Source organism: Mauremys reevesii, linkage group 24, assembly GCF_016161935.1.
Source record: "Mauremys reevesii isolate NIE-2019 linkage group 24, ASM1616193v1, whole genome shotgun sequence".
Classification (NCBI taxonomy): Eukaryota; Metazoa; Chordata; order Testudines; family Geoemydidae; genus Mauremys; species Mauremys reevesii.
In genome coordinates, this window is record NC_052646.1 from 10,420,959 (window position 1) to 10,438,200 (window position 17,242).

The 17,242-nt window shown below is 58.7% G+C and overlaps 1 protein-coding gene across 1 annotated transcript; it reads right to left on the reverse strand.

The window, feature by feature from the left end:
• Positions 1–628: 628 nt before the first annotated feature.
• Positions 629–15,285, reverse strand: MPZ (myelin protein zero). Its single transcript, XM_039512164.1, is given in 6 exon segments — positions 629–2,694; positions 3,325–3,385; positions 4,684–4,819; positions 6,558–6,771; positions 6,880–7,046; positions 15,095–15,285. Coding segments are annotated over 6 exon segments (945 nt in total). The 5' UTR covers positions 15,162–15,285; the 3' UTR covers positions 629–2,394.
• Between the last annotated feature and the right edge of the window lie 1,957 nt (positions 15,286–17,242).

Genomic DNA, 17,242 nt, shown 5'->3' on the forward strand with positions numbered 1-17,242 from the left:
ACTCAATGGTGTTATGCGGGTGTTATCCAGACAGGGCTGCACTCTCAGGGTGGGTGAACAATTCTCAGCATGACACACAGGGCACAGGGTCAGTGAGCCGGCCAGGGAAGGAGGCAGAGTCCCAGTGGCACATGGTGACATATCTAGAGGTGCACACAGGTTGGACACTGCACAGGAAAGCCATGTCACATCTGTCCAGTCCCTGAGTGGGGGAGGACTCAGAGGGCACAGTCCTTGCCTCACTGGGTCCAAGTCCAGCCCAAGCTGGTAGCAACCCACATTTGTGGCTCATTTGAGTGGCAGCATGAGCTGAGGTGTTCGCTGGATTCCTAGGGAACAATTGTCCATGTCACAAAACTCCAGTGGTGCTAATGGCCGGCTCCAGGACCCACGTGAGTCAAAGACAAAATTCCCAGCATGGTGTCAGGCCCCGAAGGGCTCCTTCCAGAGCAGAGAGGCCAAGGGCTGAATTCCCTACTTGCCCCTCCATGGGGTCTCACTTGGGCAGGGCTGAGACTGTGTGGCTAAGCCAGCCGGGCTCCTCTTGCCCATGGCTGATCTGTGGCAAAGGCCACTCAGCCCACGGCGGGGGATGCAGGATAACAAGCCCAGCCTGTTTGTTTGTCTGTCTGTTCCTAGAAATGTCAGTTTTTATTAAGGGTTTAATGGTGTCTTTGTTGCTCAGGGGAATGTACAGAACGTAGAAAATACACCACGCGTCAGTGGACACACACAGCTGCAGTTTAGTGGTTTAGAACAGCTCCTCATGGACGGACGTTATCTGCACAGCGCGTGCCCAGAGCCTGCCATAGATACTGCGGTATCCACATACACACAGAGTGACCCGCTGGCCTGGTCCCTAGGGCACAGCCAGCCCTGGCTCGTCCTTAGGGGAAGGGCAGCCCAGTTGTGGGGCAGAGAGGAGGCCGTGGGAGATGGGGGGTCCCAGCAGCAGCCTGGGCAGGGGGTCCTCAATGTGGCACCTCCTGGCCTTGAGGCAGTCTCCCCTCCTCCAGGAGCCTTTGGCTGCTGGCAAGGGGCCCCAGGGGCACAGGGGGGTTACCGAGTGCGTCATCATGACAGGGTTAATCTGAAAATGGGCAGGGCAGGAGCAGAGAGACCTGGAGGGAGCGAAGGTGGCGGGGGGCACCGTGTGACATCATTTGTGCTCAGTCACGGGAAGAGACGAGAAAATGGCAAGAAGGGACGAAAGAGCAAAAGGGATGAATCCAAGGTAAAAACCCTCCCGGAGGATGAAAACCCCTCCATCACCAAAGGGTTTGGAGCCGGGGGGCTGGGGGTGTCCCAGGATGGTGTAACTCCCACATGGTCTGTGGGGCAGGGAGCAGGGGCCATGGGGCAGACATCACAGTGCTGGGGGATGGGAGGGCAGATGCTGGCAGGCACCAGGATGGGACTAGATGGTGCCCCTAGCTGCCCCTGCTCGAGGGAAGCCCCTGGGGAGTCGGGGGTTAAACCATCCTGCTGAATCCCAGAATCACTGATTGTGTCTTCAAATAAAAAATTACACCTGTGCCCGGGGCGCCGGGCGGGGGAGGTTTTTTGTTTACAGACGTTCACGCAGTGGAAGGTACCATACGTAGGGGCTTCATGTCAGGGACGAGGGGCCCTGGCCATCCCATCCTCGTGGCTTCCATGTCTCGTCAGGCTCAGCGGCTGCTGGGAGTCCGGTCTCTCAGGCCAGGGCATTGGGCGGCCATTTCTGTGAGGACCCTGTCCAAGGACCACACCCAAATCCTTGTAGGATCCCCCAGCCTGAGGGCAGGGGCAGGCCCCGGAGGAGTTGGGGCCAGGATGAGAGATGCCTCACTGGCAGCACCCTTCTTGCCTGGGGCCATCTCCTCTGCTCTGTCCCAGGCCTTTGTGTCACCTGGCTGGCTTGGGGCCATATGTGGTGCACGCAGACCCACCAGGGCAGCTCCCTCCCTCATCCATACACAGTCCCAGGGCAGGTGCAACCTGGCACCTCTCGCCAAGCAGGCACCTGCTGGTGGGGCTGGCACTGCCCTCACACCAGCTATCTTAGAAGGGACGCGTGATTCTGCCTGGCAGTGTCTCGCCTGCAGTGCCAGGAGGGGCTAATGCCCCCATCCCAACTTTCCTCTGGTCTCCCCAAAGCTCCTACATGTGGCTGCTCTGCACTGGGGTTCCTGGAACCTCTGCAGCTGAGCCTAGAGAGAGGGAGCCCGCGCTGGTGTGCCATGGCCTAGCCCTGTCCCTCAGCCCGATGGACCAGAGAGCAGGCTCTCCGCGGAGTAATGCCGAGAGGTGAAGCCAGGAGGAGGGGACGGTGGGGCAGGCTTCCTGGCCCCCTCCCTCAGGAAGCCGAGGGGGAGGGGCAGGACACCCCTTTCCTCGGTTTGGGGGCGTTCATCATTTTTCCGAGTCCATCTTGATGATGTTCATCAGGGCGTTTTTGAGACTGTTCTTGCTGGGGGACTTGACGGGTTTGAGGCCGGTGGCCTCAGCCTCATCCCCCCTCAGTTCCATCTCGATGGTCATGACGACCTTTGAACTGCGGGGGGACTCGGCGCCCGCCTGGGGGGTACCTTCCCTGCCTGCTAACCGCTATTTCTTGTCCTTGCGGGAATCGCCCAGGCCGCCCTTGGATTTCTTCTCGCTGGCCGACTTGGTGCTCCGGCTATGGTCCAGCATGGCGTACAGGACAGGGGGCTGTGGGGGGAAGGAGAGCGGTGAGGCTGGCAGCTGCAGTGGGGCAGGAAGGCTGTGGCTGATGGGTAAACTCCACCCCCAAGTGTGTGGGGAGACACCAGCGGCAAACACTGTCAGGGCTGGCTTGGGGCAGCAGGGAGGCCTTAGTGTGCTGGGCCGTTTCCCAGGTCTGTAACCCTCCTTCCGGCCCCGCCAGCACTCGGGCCATGAGCCCGTGGGGTGCTGTGAGATCTCGACTGCTGCTGGATTCAGGGGACCTAAGGGCAACCCACAGGATCAGGCCCTAACTTGGGACCTTTCTGTGGGTCCCATTGGAGGCAGCGGGAGATTTACCAGTGACTTGAGGGAGAGCAGGTTATTTCCCTCTCTCCTTCCCGGGGCATGCTCCCACTGGCAGCCAAGGGCTCAGTTGTTTTCCTTGTGAGGCTGGAGTGTGATGCTGGGAGCTGAGATAGGTGGGTTCTACCCGCCTCCTGCTGCCTCACTGCTCCTCCCTGGGCCTGTGTTTCCCTGTCTGCAAAGGGGGACCCGGGTGCTTTACCCCCTTTGAGATCTGGGGCTGGCAGTAGCTCTGTTAGTGCTGTCCTATGAGAGCCCCACCTCCCCCCCGTCATGTTCTCTCCCGCTCACCTGGCGGCCTCGTTTTGATGAATCCTTGGCTGACCGATGCAGTTTGCCTTTCTCCATAGCACTAAATAAGAACAGAAATTGGTCATCACTGCCTGTAAGACGCCTGATTCATAGATTCCACGGTCCATTGTGACCATCTAAACTGACCTCCTGGATAACACAGATCACAGGACTTCCCTGAATTAATTCCTGTTTGAAGTAGAGCAGAGCTTCCAGGAAAACATCCCATCTCAACTTAAAAATGGCCAGTGATGGAGAATCCCTCATGACCTTTGGTAAGTTCTTCCAATGGTTAATTACCCTCACTGTTAAAAAATTGCACGTTGTTTCTAGTCTGAATTTGTCTAGCTTCAACTTCCAGCCATTGGATCGTGTTAGGCCTCTGCTAGACTGAACAGCCAGTTCTTAAATATTTGTTCCCCATGTAGGTCCATAAGAACATAAGAAAGGCCGTACTGGGTCAGACCAAAGGTCCATCTAGCCCAATATCCTGTCTTCTGAAAATGGCCAATGCCAGGTGCCTGTGATCAAGTCACCTCTGAACTTTCTCTTTTTTAAGCTAAATAGGTTGAGCTCCTTGAATCTATCATTAGGAGGCAGGTTTTCTAAACCGTTCATTGTTCTCATGGCTCTTCTCTTCTGACCCCTCTCCAGTTTGTCAACATCTTTCTGGAATTGTGGACACCTGACTGGATGCAGGACTCCAGCAGCGGTCACACCAGTGCCAGATGCAGAGGTAAAATAACCTCCCTACTCCAACTTGATATTCCCCTGTTGATGTATCCAAGGCTTGCAGTGGCCCTTTTGGCCACAGCATCACACTGGGAGCCCCAACCCCCAAATCTTTTGCAGAGTCTCCTATCCTGTAAGCATGGCCTGCATTTCTTGCTCCTACGCGTAGACACTGACATTTGGCCATACTCAAATGCAGATTGTTTGCTGTGTCCAGCCTGCCAAGCGATGCAGAGCAGAGCAGGGGAACTGGACTCGAACTGACCAGGGGCTTCTGAAAGGAGCCACTGGCTTCACACCAGCCTCACTGTAGCTTCCCCGCAGATCGCAGCAGGAGCCAGTGCAGGAGGCAGGAAGATCATGGTCCTGACGTGTACCCTGTCCCTGCCCTGCCATTACCCATCCCCTGAGTGAATTAGTCACCTGAGCCTTCCCCCTGCAGATACCCCCTAGGGGACGCCAGCCCAACAGGCAGCCCCCAGCACAGCACCTCTCCCACCCCAGCCCCAACCCCCCCTCCCAGCACAGTGATCTCCCCACCCCACCCCCTGCACAGTGCTTCACCCCATGCTCCATCTCCCAGCACCACAGCCCAACCCACGCCGTGCCCCGCCAGCACATCCCTACCTGAGTTGCCTCTGCAGCGTCGCCTGCCTCCTTAGCCAGCAATACCTGATGAGATAGCCTATCACCACCACGAGGATGACCAACCCCAGCACTCCTCCGATGACGGCCCCCAAGACCACACCGTACCTGATGGGTACTGAGGAGGAGAGGGACCTGTTACCCTAGGACTCTGCCCCAAGCCCCACTTTGGCTCAACCGCCAGATAGAGGCTGGAGGCCGGAAGCCCTGCGGGAGGGTCTCCGGCCTGGGTTCTGCAGCAGCTCTGACTAGGGTGGGCCCTCTGGCCTTAAAATCTGTGAAATCCATGGGGATTTGGCAGGGCTCTGAACATGGTTCCTTAGGAGTGTTTATTACCTATAGTACTATCGCACTGAATGACCCAACTGAGAACAGACCTTCATTGTGCCAGGTGCTGAACAGATACACAGTGTCGCCAGGGTGCTCACAGTCTGAATATACAATGGGTGGGAGGGGAAACTGAGGCATAGCAAGGGGATGGGGCTTGCCCAAGGTCGGTGGCACAGCTGGGATTAGTACACACACAGGCACACCTGGAACGCTGCTCATGCTCAGAGCTGGGGAGGTGGGACAGCCTGAGATACATGGCTCCAGTTCAGCCCCCCCCCCCCATGGTACTGCCTGGGGGTGGGTCCCGTGTCATGGCTGTGTCAGATGAGTTATTTGGGGTCTCAGTGCTGCCCCTATTGGCTGGAAGCAGACTAGCATGTAGCGGCATCATCCAGTGACTGCAGGTCCTTGCCAAGGTGTATTGAGGCAGTGGGGCCTGTGGTGGGGCGGGGAACGGGGCTGGGGGGTGCTGCCAGTCTTGCCATTGGCTTAACAAGAGGCTTCGCTCTTCAGAAGTTCCATTCTCCAACCACAGCCCACCATTCCCATCTCCCCACATTGGTAGGGGCCTTGGGATCTGCCCCCAAGACTCCAGGAGTTAGAGTGGCAAAAGTCCTGTTAGGTCTCTACAGTCCCTCAGCTGGGTGTCAGGGAGGATTATTCCCTATGGGCTACTCCCCAAGGCCTTGTCCAGTGTTGTGGGCAGCACCTAGCACAAAGGGCCTACACTCCTGGCTGGGACCCTCAGGTGCTGCTGGAACATCAACAATGATCACGGGAAACACTGTCAGCCCTGCGCTGGACGTTATCTGCTCCAGGGCAGAGTTAAGGATGGAAAGGGCCATGGAAGGGATCTGTGTGCTAAATCCAGAGGGGGCATGAGGGGAGAGAGGACGGGGGTGCAGAGGGTGGAGTTAAGGGGAGGCGGCAGGAGGGTGGGCTTCCTGGCTGGCTTATTGAGGGGCTCAAAGGGGCGGGGGTGGCTCTGGACCATGCCAGGGTGGTGGGGGCAGAGTTAGGATAGCCCCAGGTCCCTTTCCTGGGAATCCCCGACTTGGGTGTGGTGCCTACGTGGTGCTGAGATTTCTCAGCCCCTGATTCCAGCAGGTGCTGAGGGAGTGCGGCTTCGTGCAGGATCGGACCAGTAACTGCCAGCTTGAACCCGGCATGAGCAGCGAAGCTCCCCATAAGCTGGGTTTCCTCATCCAGACCCCAGGCTGAGGCAGTCTAGAGTCACGTGGGGTCTGAGGGGTGAGATGGGGTCATGTGTGAGTCTTGGGGGCGGGATAGGGCCACATGGGTCTCAGGGGCAGGGTGGGGTCATGTGTGGGTCGAAGGGGCAGGACAGGACCACGTTTGAGTTGAGGGGCAGGGTGGGGCCACATGAGAGTCTGAGGGGTGGGAACAGGTGTGGGGCACCCCAGATAACGAGGGGCAGGCGAGGAGGGTGTTGGTGTGACGGGAAGTTAGCAGGCTCCCACATCTCAGTGGGGCAGAGCCATGAGCCGAGCGCCTTCCCGCCGTACCTTTCTCGAAGACATAGAGGGTGACCTGAGACGACTTGCCACCAATGTCGGGCGGGTTCTTGACGTCGCAGGTGAAGGTGCCGTTGTCGGTGTAGTCCAGGTTGCGGATGATGATGGAGCCGTCCTTGCGGTGTGGGTCCCCCACCCACTCCATGCGATTCTTGAAGGCGCCCACTTCATCGACGTAGGGCTGCCCCTTCACGAAGTGGAATATCTGGGGGGAGACACAAGAGAGGGATGAGGATGCGAGCTAAGCTGGGGCAGAGCCTAGGGGATGGGATGGATGGACGCAGGGGCCCGGCCTGGGCCACCAGCCTCTTACTGAGATGGTGTCCTTGCCACTCTCTGGCTGGAACAACCAGGTGATGGAGACATCTTCAGAGATCCACTCGCTGGACCAGAAGCTGCAGGCGAGGGTGACCTGTGATCCCACCGTGCCATGGACCTCCCGGTGTGTGTAAACGTGGATGGCGAGGGTCGGAGCCAGCACTGCAGGGAGACGAAGCCCGAGAGTCATTCCAGCCCCGCTGCCCAGGAGCAGATCCAAGCCAGCTCCTGCCCACTGCTGAGCAGTATGCTAGGCCCCTAGGCACCCTGCCCACATCTGCATGCGTGGGGGGGGAAGGGGCAAAATACCCAGCAGTGGAGAGTCCCAGCTAGTAAAGGACGATTCTCTCCCCCTCCCAGCCCAGGGAAGCCCTGCCACAGCCCGGGGCTTTGGTGTCTCTGTGTCACACGTGGAGCACAGTGACTTGCCCGAGGTCATGTAGCCAGGTAGTAGCAGAGCCACGACTGTAGCATAGACAGCTTGGATGCCAGGCTGGTGCTTTACCCACAATGGGATCCTTCCCCCTGTACGTGGAGCCAAAGCTTGGCACGGGGTGTCACACAGCTCCTGTCCTGCCAGGCAGAGGCTGGCCAGGCTGTGCACTGGAAGGAGATGTTAGCAGCGCCTATGGGACTCCCTCTTACGATAGCCTGTGCAGTGGTGTAGGGCTATGCCACATGAGGGCACCATCTCTGTCACCAGTGGCATGGCCGGTGCTATGCTGGGCATGGAGAGTCTAGAGGGGTGTCCATCCTCGGTGCCAGGTGGGGGTGTTAGCAGAAGCCCCTAGGCAATGCGGTCACTTTGAATTCTCTAGATGGGCTCAGCCAGCCCTGACTCTCAGGCCAGCAGGCGCATTGCTCCCTCAGGAGGCCGCGTGCTCACCTTGGCACAGCGCTCGTTGGAAACATGCCGGCTGGGGGGCAAAGGCCCCTTTGTTCCATTTCGGAGAATACACAAGGGCTGGGCCCTGACACTGGCCCATTGTCCCCGCTGTGTATGGCTTTGTTCGGGTCCCCTCCCCTCCGCCCGGCCCAGCTCTGCTGGAGGAGGCTTTGGCGGGCTCACTGGGCTCTGGGTCGGGGGCCAGAACATTGCTGGGTGTGCTGGAGCCACTCGGGTGACGCTGAGCTGGCAGCTCAAAGCGGGAATTGTGCTCCAGACAAGCGCTCGCCCAGGCCTTTGTCCACCCCCGAGCTGACATTCCTGACAGTGGAGGGAGATTTCCCTGCTGTTCCACCCTCTTGCTGGCTTGAGGGGCAAGTCCTGGGCCAGACAGAGCAGCGGGGCCAGACACCCCTCAGGAATGTCTGTCCAGCCTGCACCAGCGCCCCTGGTTCGATGGCCATTCACAGCTGCATCCAGGCCGGTGGATGCCCTGGCTGACACCTACGGGGCCACTGCCCTCTGTGCCCCATGTCTCTTCCCGCTCCCTAGTGCAGCCCTGTGAGGAACGGAGCCTCCTGCCCCCACGTCAACACTGAGGGTGGGGCAGGGATTGTCAGAGGCGCTGGCTGGAGGCCCAGGCCCTGCCGTGGCCTGGGCTGGGGCTCATCCTGGCTAGGGGAGGAGCTGAGGTTAGCTGATGAGTGCTAGCTAAACTCCACTTCTTCCCTACTGCAGGTGCCGGGTGCCCCTTGTCGCTGGTTTTAGCCATGGCTCCTCCTAGGACCTGACTCAACCACCGCCCCTTAGTGAGACACACCCTAGTGGGGTGGTTTAGAGCTGCTGGGCCCCATTCGGTGCCTCTGCATGAGCTGGGCCCAGCCAGTGCTCAGCTTTGCTCCTCTCTCCCCGCTGTGGGCAACAGATCCTGCCCAATGGAGCTGGTGGGAGCTGGCAGCTGGCCACAGCCAGGCAGGAGCCGTGGCACTCAACACACCAAGGATGGGGCAGAAAGAGTCAGTGAAACCAAAGGGCCCTCAATTGCTCCCAGGCCACTGCCATGGGCAGCTGGGCCCAGGAGCCAGGCCGGGCCCCTGGGGCTGATTGTGGGGAGAGTGGTGCTGCTGTAGCTCCAGATGTCTGAGCTGGAAGGCTGTGCTGTGCTCCAGTAATGCAGACATTGCAGTCAGCCACTGGCCTCACCTCACGTCACCACAGCTAAAAGGGGCGTGCCCCTGTCCCACCCTGACTAAGGGGGTCAGACCCTGCACCCCCCAGCCCCACTTACACTGATCAGGCAGGCCAGCACTGTGGGGAAATGCCACTGTGCAGAGAGGCGCACCAGGCCTGTGTCTCCCTTCCCTCCCGGACTGGCTGGAGCGGAAGGATGGCCCCGTGGGCAGGGCACTAACATAGGAGACCTGCCTTCGATTCCCTTCCCTGCTGCAGGCTCCCTGCATAACCTTGGGCCAGTCACTGAGCTCACGGGGTTTTACTTCCTCTCCTGCCCTAATACACTAATGTCTGGGATGTGAAAGGGCCTTGAGAAGCACCCAGCGCAGCTAGGAGCAGGGCTGGCTCAGGCTGGCATTCAGGAAAGCGTCTTATCTGACGCCTCTCCAAGGGTGGGTTGTGGCATTCTACCAAATACAATCTGAGCCATTGGGCCATAGGTCCGGGGGAAGGGCAGGGAATCACCACATCTGACAGGTAGAGGCAGCTCCAGGTGGTAAGAGGAGCAGGGGCATGTCTGCCAGGTGGGCAGTGCCAGCCTCGTGCTGCTGTCTGTACCACCCAGCCCAGCTCTCCTTGAGCTTGTGCTTTAGGAGCTTTCTGCAGTAAAATGTCCTTTCCCTGAAGATCACTGGGTCCTCCCAGCTGGCAAGGGGGGGCAGCTAATGACATTCCCCTGTGAACTAAGGGGACGCAAAGCCAGAGGCAGACACATGGGGCTGGCTGCGAACTCCTTCCCCAGACAGTGCCACAGAAGGGCCATTTTGGGTCTGAGGAGGGGAGGGGATGCAAACTTTGCAGCATGGCAGGTGTGCTCTCCCTGGGTGCACTAGTGCCCAGTGCAGCACTGCAGGTGTGCTCTCCCTGGGTGCACTAGTGCCCTATTCAGCACTGCAGGTGTGCTCTCCCTGGGTGCACTAGTGCCCCATGCAGCTCGGCAGGTGTGTTTCTCCCAGGCGTACCTGGAGCCCTCTGTGGCAGAGCAGCAGTGCTAAGTGGGCTCCCTGGCAGTTCAGCAGCAGCAGAGTGGTTATGGGAAGTGCCAGCACACTGTAGTGTTTTAGCAAAATGTGGGGGGTACCAACCAGGTAGTCAGGCCTTTGTGCGCTCAGAGAAATGGAAGCTGCGGATTTAAATCCCCCTTCCACTCGTGCTCACCAGCCATGGATGTGAGCGGAGAAAGGTGCCATCAGAGTTGCTCAACATGTGCTAGTGTCTGTGCAGCTGGGCCCCCGGGAGGGCAGGGGGAGAGGAGAAGGAAGAGCCAAGGGATGAGGTGCTTGAACCCAGAGTGCAGGGTCCAGGCTGCCCAGCAGGAGAGAACATGCCCGTTCTGCTCCCCAGACCCTGCCCACTGAGAACCTCCAACACTGCACAGGTTAGGGACCAAACCCTTGCATCCTCCTGGGAGGTGGTCAGGATCATCACTGCACAGATGGGGAAACTGAGTCATGGGACTCAGTTTGTGTGTGTGTGGGGGGGGGCGGGGATGTGTGTGTGTGTGACTTGCTCCCAAGGCTACAGAGCAGGTTGGTCACCCAGCTCCCTCTGTGATGCTGCAGGTACTGCATTAGGCAGAGAGTGGATCACACGGGCTGCCCAGACTACACTGACTTCTTGGCTGCTTCCAGTTTTCAGGATGGAAGCTCTGCAAAGCCCAAAGTGAGCCCCTTCCCAGCCCTGTGCCATGGAGGCAGCTCAGACCGGCTGGGATGATGATCTTCTGAAGAGGTGAGGCCCGGCCCCTGAGATGCTGAAGAATCTGGCTCTGCTGGCTCTCCTGACCCCACTATGGTGCGAGTCACCTGCAGGGTTGGATTGCAGAGTTTATGTGCAGCTAAACCCTGGGGTAGTTGAACCCTGGAGGCCAGGGCTGGTGGTCTTCCTGACCTTTGCCATTCCAGGACCATGGTTTTCAGTGGGTGGGGGTTTCATAGAATCAGAGAATGTTAGGGTTAGAAGGAAATTAGGCTGCCCCAGTGTGCGTGCTGCGCCTGCGCCTCCCCTCCGGTCCCCCGTCCCTTCTCCCCTTCCGCTCCGCTCCGCCTCAGCGGTCCGGAGGTCCACGAGACAGCGGACCGCGGCAGGCATGGCGCAGAGCTCCAGCGGAGCCAGAGGGCCTCGACCCCGCAAACGCACGCGCGGCGCGGCGGGCGCGGCGGCGGCGGCGCCGCGGGCGCCGCGGCTGCCGTGCGCGCGAGGCCGAGAGAGCGGCCGGACGCAGGGCCCTCCCCTCCCCTGCCTGCCTGGTCCGTGTCGTCCGTCGGCGTGGACCTCGCGCGACCTCGCGCGAGCATGACTGCGGCCCAGCCAGCCGCCGCGCCCTAGATTTTGCGCTAGGCAACAGCTTGGTTTGCTGGTGCCTAGAGCCGCCCCTGGTTAGAAGGGACCTCAGGAGGTCATCTAGTCCAACCCCCTGCTCAAAGGAGGACCAATACCCAACTAAATCATCCCAGTCAGGGCTTTGTCAAGCCTGACCTTAAAAACCTCTAAGGAAGGAGATTCAACCACCTCCCTAGGTAACCCATTCCAGTGCTTCACCACCCTCCTAGTGAAATAGTGTTTCCTAATATCCAACCTAAACCTCCCGCACTGCAACTTGAGACCATTACTCCTTGTTCTCTCATCTGCTACCACTGAGAACAGTCTAGACTCATCCTCTTTGGGAACCCCCTTTCAGGTTGTTGAAGGCTGCTATCAAATCCCCCCTCATTCTTCTCTTCTGCAGACTAAACAATCCCAGTTCCTTCAGCCTCTCCTCATAAGTCATGTGCTCCAGCCCCCTAATCATTTTTGTTGCCCTCTGCTGGACTCTTTCCAATTTTCCACATCCTTCTTGTAGTGTGGGGCCCAAAACTGGACACAGTACTCCAAATGAGGCCTCACCAATGTCGAATAGAGGGGAATGATCACATCCCTCGATCTGCTGGAAATGCCCCTACTTATACAGCCCCAAATGCCATTAGCCTTCTTGGCAACAAGGGCACACCGTTGACTCATATCCAGCTTCTCGTCCACTGTAACCCCTAGGTCCTTTTCTGCAGAACTGCTGCCCAGCCCTTCGGTCCCTAGTCTGTAGCAGTGGAACGGATTCTTCCATCCTAAGTGCAGGACTGTGCACTTGTCCTTGTTGAACCTCATCAGATTTCTTTTGGCCAAGTCCTCTAATTTGTCTAGATCTCTCTGTATCCTATCCCTACCCTCCAGCGTATCTACCATTCCTCCCAGTTTAGTGTCAGTTTGGCAGAACTGTTCTCCTGCTCCAAGGGACACTGTCATCTGGGCCTGGAGGCTGTGATGGGTGCATTTCAAAGTCTACAGTAAATCAGTGGCAAAGCCAGGAATAGAACCCAGGAGTTCTGGTGGCAGCTGCCTCATAAGAACATAAGAATGGCCGTACCGGGTCAGACCAAAGGTCCATCTCTCCTCTCACCTCCTCTCACCACTAGACCCTGTTCCTTGTGTGGGCATTTTCACCAGTGCACAGCGGCTGTAAATGCTGTCACACCAGCGTAGTGGCACTGTGCACCGGTGTAAACGGCAGCACAAGGGGCAGGATGATGGTGAATTAGCCCTCAGGGACCCTCAGCAGGTGTAACTTAGCTTTGTGCCAATGGCAACCGATGGAGTGGGGCTGACTCACATCAGTGGGGGATCTGGCCCGTTATTCTCAAACCCAGGCAGGGACAAAGCTCAGCTAGACATGGGCGAGTTCTCTTCTGCTTTGCACGGCCTGCGCTGAATGGCTGGGAGCTCCTGGTGCCATCGCCAGGCAGGCACTGCTCTGGCGGGACACAGGGCTGTGCCTGCTGTCCGTGAGCCTTCAGGCTGCCAGGACAGGAGGAAAGCAAGGGATGGGAGGAGGGGGATCTTCCCACATGGGTCTCCCCAACCCCCGCTCCATTGGGAGAGCAAGGAGCACAGGTTCATTCACATGGTAGCCAGGCTGCAGTCTGAGCTAAAGGGCCTCCAGGAAGCTGGCACTGGAGCTGGGCTGGGGGAAGAACTAAGGGGCAAGGAACCAATGAGGGCCAATGCTGTCCTGCCTGGGCTGTGGCCCTGACCACTGGGTGGCAGCCTGATGCCGCCTTGAGGGACACAGAGCCAAACATCCCCGACTGGCCCAAGGAAAAGAGATCCCAAAGGCAAACCCTGCTCTGGGATAAAGGCAGGAGCTGGCAGTGGGTGTGTTCCAAGGAGCTGCCTGTTGCCACTCCAGGGACATGGTAGGCAGGAGTGCACTGTGGCTCCACCCTCTGGGGCATTCTCTGAGTCAGGGGCCTGCCTCTTCCCTGTCCTCCCTTCACCCTGCGGGGAGGAAGATGGGAACTGGACAGCTAATCTTGATGAAGGAGATGGGATCATAGGAGAAATTGACCAGTGGAACTCACTGCTGCATGAGCTGGCTAGCAAGACACACCCTGCAGCTAGAACCCCGCCAGATTCTACACTGACTAGGGCTAACATGGGCCGTTGGGTTAATCAGAGAGAGGAAACTTCATGCTCCAGGGTGTGAGCTGATCACACTGGGGTCAGGAAGGGGTTTTCCCATCACCATGTGCAAACCTGCCCAAAGGCCCACAGAAGGCAGGACAGGAGTAGATAGAAACCTGGCTTAGTCCAGTAACATTTATAGATTCATTGATTCCCAGCAGATGAACTGGTTCTAGCTTCATGTATTATTTGTAATATCAGACAACGTAGACCAAGGAGCTGCAGGACATGGGGCTAGATACACCAGTGATCTAACTTCATATGGCAGGAGAAGGGATACAAAACTATATGGATTGACTGTCCATTCTGGCACAGCAGCTCCTATGCTCTGATAGCTACCGGAGAGGTGCCATGAGAGCCTTGGGATGCTGCGCATGCCATGTCACTGCTGGAGGGAGGGCCAGATTGTTACAGGGATTTAGAAGCCTTGTGGGATTTTTAAAAACACTTCAGTGCCCACTAGGCACCTAAATACCTTTACCTGTCTGGCCCTGAGAGACTACTACAGTCCAGGATGTGTCAGCCTGTTACACCCTCCTCTGACAGACATGGGATCTGTTACCAGCGTCCAATGAACAGAAATGTGTGCTGATGTGACAACAGCAGCCCCCCCAGGCCCAGCCCAGGGGCCCAAGGAGAGGGAGAGGGGAGCGCCCCTGCAGCCGCCCCCAACAGCCAGCACTCTGAGCAGCCGGATCCTGTCTTTGCCCCACAGGATGGGAAGGAGGTTGGTGGGCAATGCAGTGACAGAGCCAGGAACCGTCCCACGTGGGAATGCATGGAATGAAACACGCCATTCAGCCCAGTGAATGCCAATACCCTAGCCAGAGCTGGGTTCTTGCCCCAGCCCGCAGCCGGGGATGGGGGAGGCATCTCCCAGGGCCGGTGCAGGATTCTTCCCTCCTCTCTGTGCCCAAGGACTGCAGGGCTCTCTGGACAGAAGGGAACCAGACGTGCCAGGGGGTCATTGACTCAAAGCAACGAGGCAGCTCAAGGCTAAAGATGCATTTGTAATGCTTCAAACAGTCCCTGGAGCCATCCTGCTCCAGCCCCACCTCTGGCTCCTGTGACTCCAGAGACCCCCCATGAAATGCTCTGCCCACCCAGACCTTCCCCACTAATGTCACCAGCTCCTTTGCATGCACCCCTCCTTACAGGGCAGCTGGGTCCCTGGCAGCGCCGAGGAGAGGCCCAGAGCTTCATGCAGCTGGGCTCCGTTTCTGTGGCTTGGGTAAAACTTTGGGATCCTCTGGGTGGAAAGTGCAGGGGAAACTCTGGCAGTATAAGTGGCTCCTGGAGCAGCAGGAACCTTCCTGGAGAGGGTGCAGGCACAGCCCAGCCTGCCTGTTTTCCAGGGGCAGCCACTGCCAGTCTAACAGTCACAAAACTCATCTCCCCAGCAACAGAACCCCTGGCACTGCTGCTCCACAACAGCCTCTCTTCCTCTGCCTCCCTCTCCCAGCCCCACGTGGCTTCTGGTTACTGCCGAGACATGCACCTTGCAGGGCAGGGCCCACTCCCACCATGTGCCTCGCCAGCCCGCTGGTCTCTCTGGGAAGAGAGAACAGCTCCCCACCCCACAGGAGAAGCCACTTACCCAGTGCAGAGAACAAGGCAGCGACCAGCACGAGGCTCCCACTCCCCGAAGCGCCCTGGGACCACATGGCTTCCAGTTACTGTATGACTCCTAGAGGCATGGGCGAGCCAGCGGTGGGGCCGAGAGTTCCTCGCCGAAGGATGGCTGGAGAGTGGCCCCTGGGTTTAAAAACAGACAGGGCTTCGGTGATGCAGGGTCTGCAAAATGCCTGGGCCAATGGGAGCCTGGCATCTGGTGTGGTGGGGGAAAGAGAGAGAGAGAGAGAGAGGAACAAAACTGAAAGGGGGATTTTGTTTGGCATGTGTGAGCGAGTGGTAAACACACTGCGGGCACACAGCCACCTTTGTCAGGCAGCATTCTCTGCGGCCGCGTAGGGGCCACTGCAGCCCCCAGGAGGAATGCAGTGCGAGCCAGAGGGCAGGAGCATGGCAAACACTGGCTGTCAGACAGATCTCAGTCCCTGAAACAGCTGGATCCATCGGCGGCAAAGAGCAAAGCGAGGAGCCGTGGCGTAAATCACCTGCCCAGCTCTATTTTCAACCCTGAGCACCTGCGCTCCTCATTGCTGCTGTGCCATATGCAGGGCTGGCAGGCAGGACACAGTCCCCCTGCCTCTCCAGGGGGCTTCCCTCTCGTGGGCTGAAAAGTGCTGAAAAGACAAGCAAGCAGCCACTCTGACCTCCCTGAGCTGGTGAAGGCCCTTTACACTGGGCATGAGCCCTGAGCCACCAGCTGGGGCCTTGTTGCACTGGCCCAAGTTCATGCTCTGCCTTCCTCCGGCCCTGGGAGATCCCGTAGGCTGCTAGTGCTAAGAGGCTCCCCACTGGGATGTGGCTTGTAACGTGAGTGAAGATTCCATGACGAGTCCCATGGAAGGACCTTGCTATCACCGTCTGCAGGAGGCCTGGCCTAGCACATCCTCAGGCCAGGCCGGAGGTGCCTGCTGGATCCCCATGGCAGGGCAGACCCCAGACTCCTAAATCACAAGCATGCCAGGGGCTGGGACCCTGCCAGCCAGCTCCCTGCATGAGGCCGAGCTGAAGGAGACCTCCTCTAGCTGAGCAGCATGGCCCTGATCCTCTCTGGGGTCAGGGCTGCACACCCCGAAACTGGTCCCTGACCCCCTCACACCAAACAGAGACCCCACTGCTCGCTGTGTGCAGGGGGACAACCGTCCCATGTGAAGGCACCAGGCTGGCACCTGTTGTGCTGGTGGGAGGAGGTGGCGAAACAAGCCATTGCCTCCTGGAGTGGCCCTTAGTGCTTTGGAGTTGGGGTGCCCTGGGCAGACGCAGCAGTCGCCCATCTGTGAGGGAGCTGGGCAGGAGGGACAGGAGCCTGGGCCGGGGGGGGCGGGGCAGTTTGTTACGATGGGTAGCTGGGTTCATATCTCAGCGGGGTGGGAGCTGGAAGGTGCCTGGCTCAGTCCGAGGAGGAGCCTGGGAGACAAAGCGCTGCTGCTGCAATTCCCATTATAAATCCTGGGTGGGAGCCGAGATTGGAGTGAGGCATGTGGTGAAAGCGGTGGGATGCTTTGGCCATGAGAGCTGACATGGGGTGTCAGTCTGACACCAGGGGTGATGTGGTAACTAGAATGGGATCCACCAATCCCAAACCCAACCAGCCCCCGCAGGGACCAAAGACAAGTGAAGACAAATGTTGCCAGGAAGACTCCCTGGCAGCCAACCTTTTTGTCATTGTTTACATCCCAGTGCCACTGAGAAGCCCCAGCCCAGCTCAGGGCCCCACTGTGCTAGGCCCTATACAAACACACCTGAGAGGTGGTCCCTGCCCCAGAGAGCTCAGTCCAGATAGCCACAGAGGGGAGGGGAAACTGAGGCCCAGAGAGGGGGGGTGACCTGGCCAAGGTCCCACAGCAGGGCAGTGGCAGTGTGGGGAATCTCCGCTAGGCACTCTGCCCCCCAGCGCTCTGTGGATGCAGCAGGGCCCTGACACAGCAGGTGAGAATGGCCCATCCAAGCCCCATTTCACCCAGCCAGGAATCACTCTTCAGCGCAGGCAGGGCTCTGGCTGGCAGGGGCAGACCTGTGGTAATGCCACTCACAGGCACCAGAGCCTGCCAAGCTGCCACAGTCAGGGCAGAGCGTGTGGTGCCAGCACAGCAATGGGAGTGTGGGCTCTGGTTTC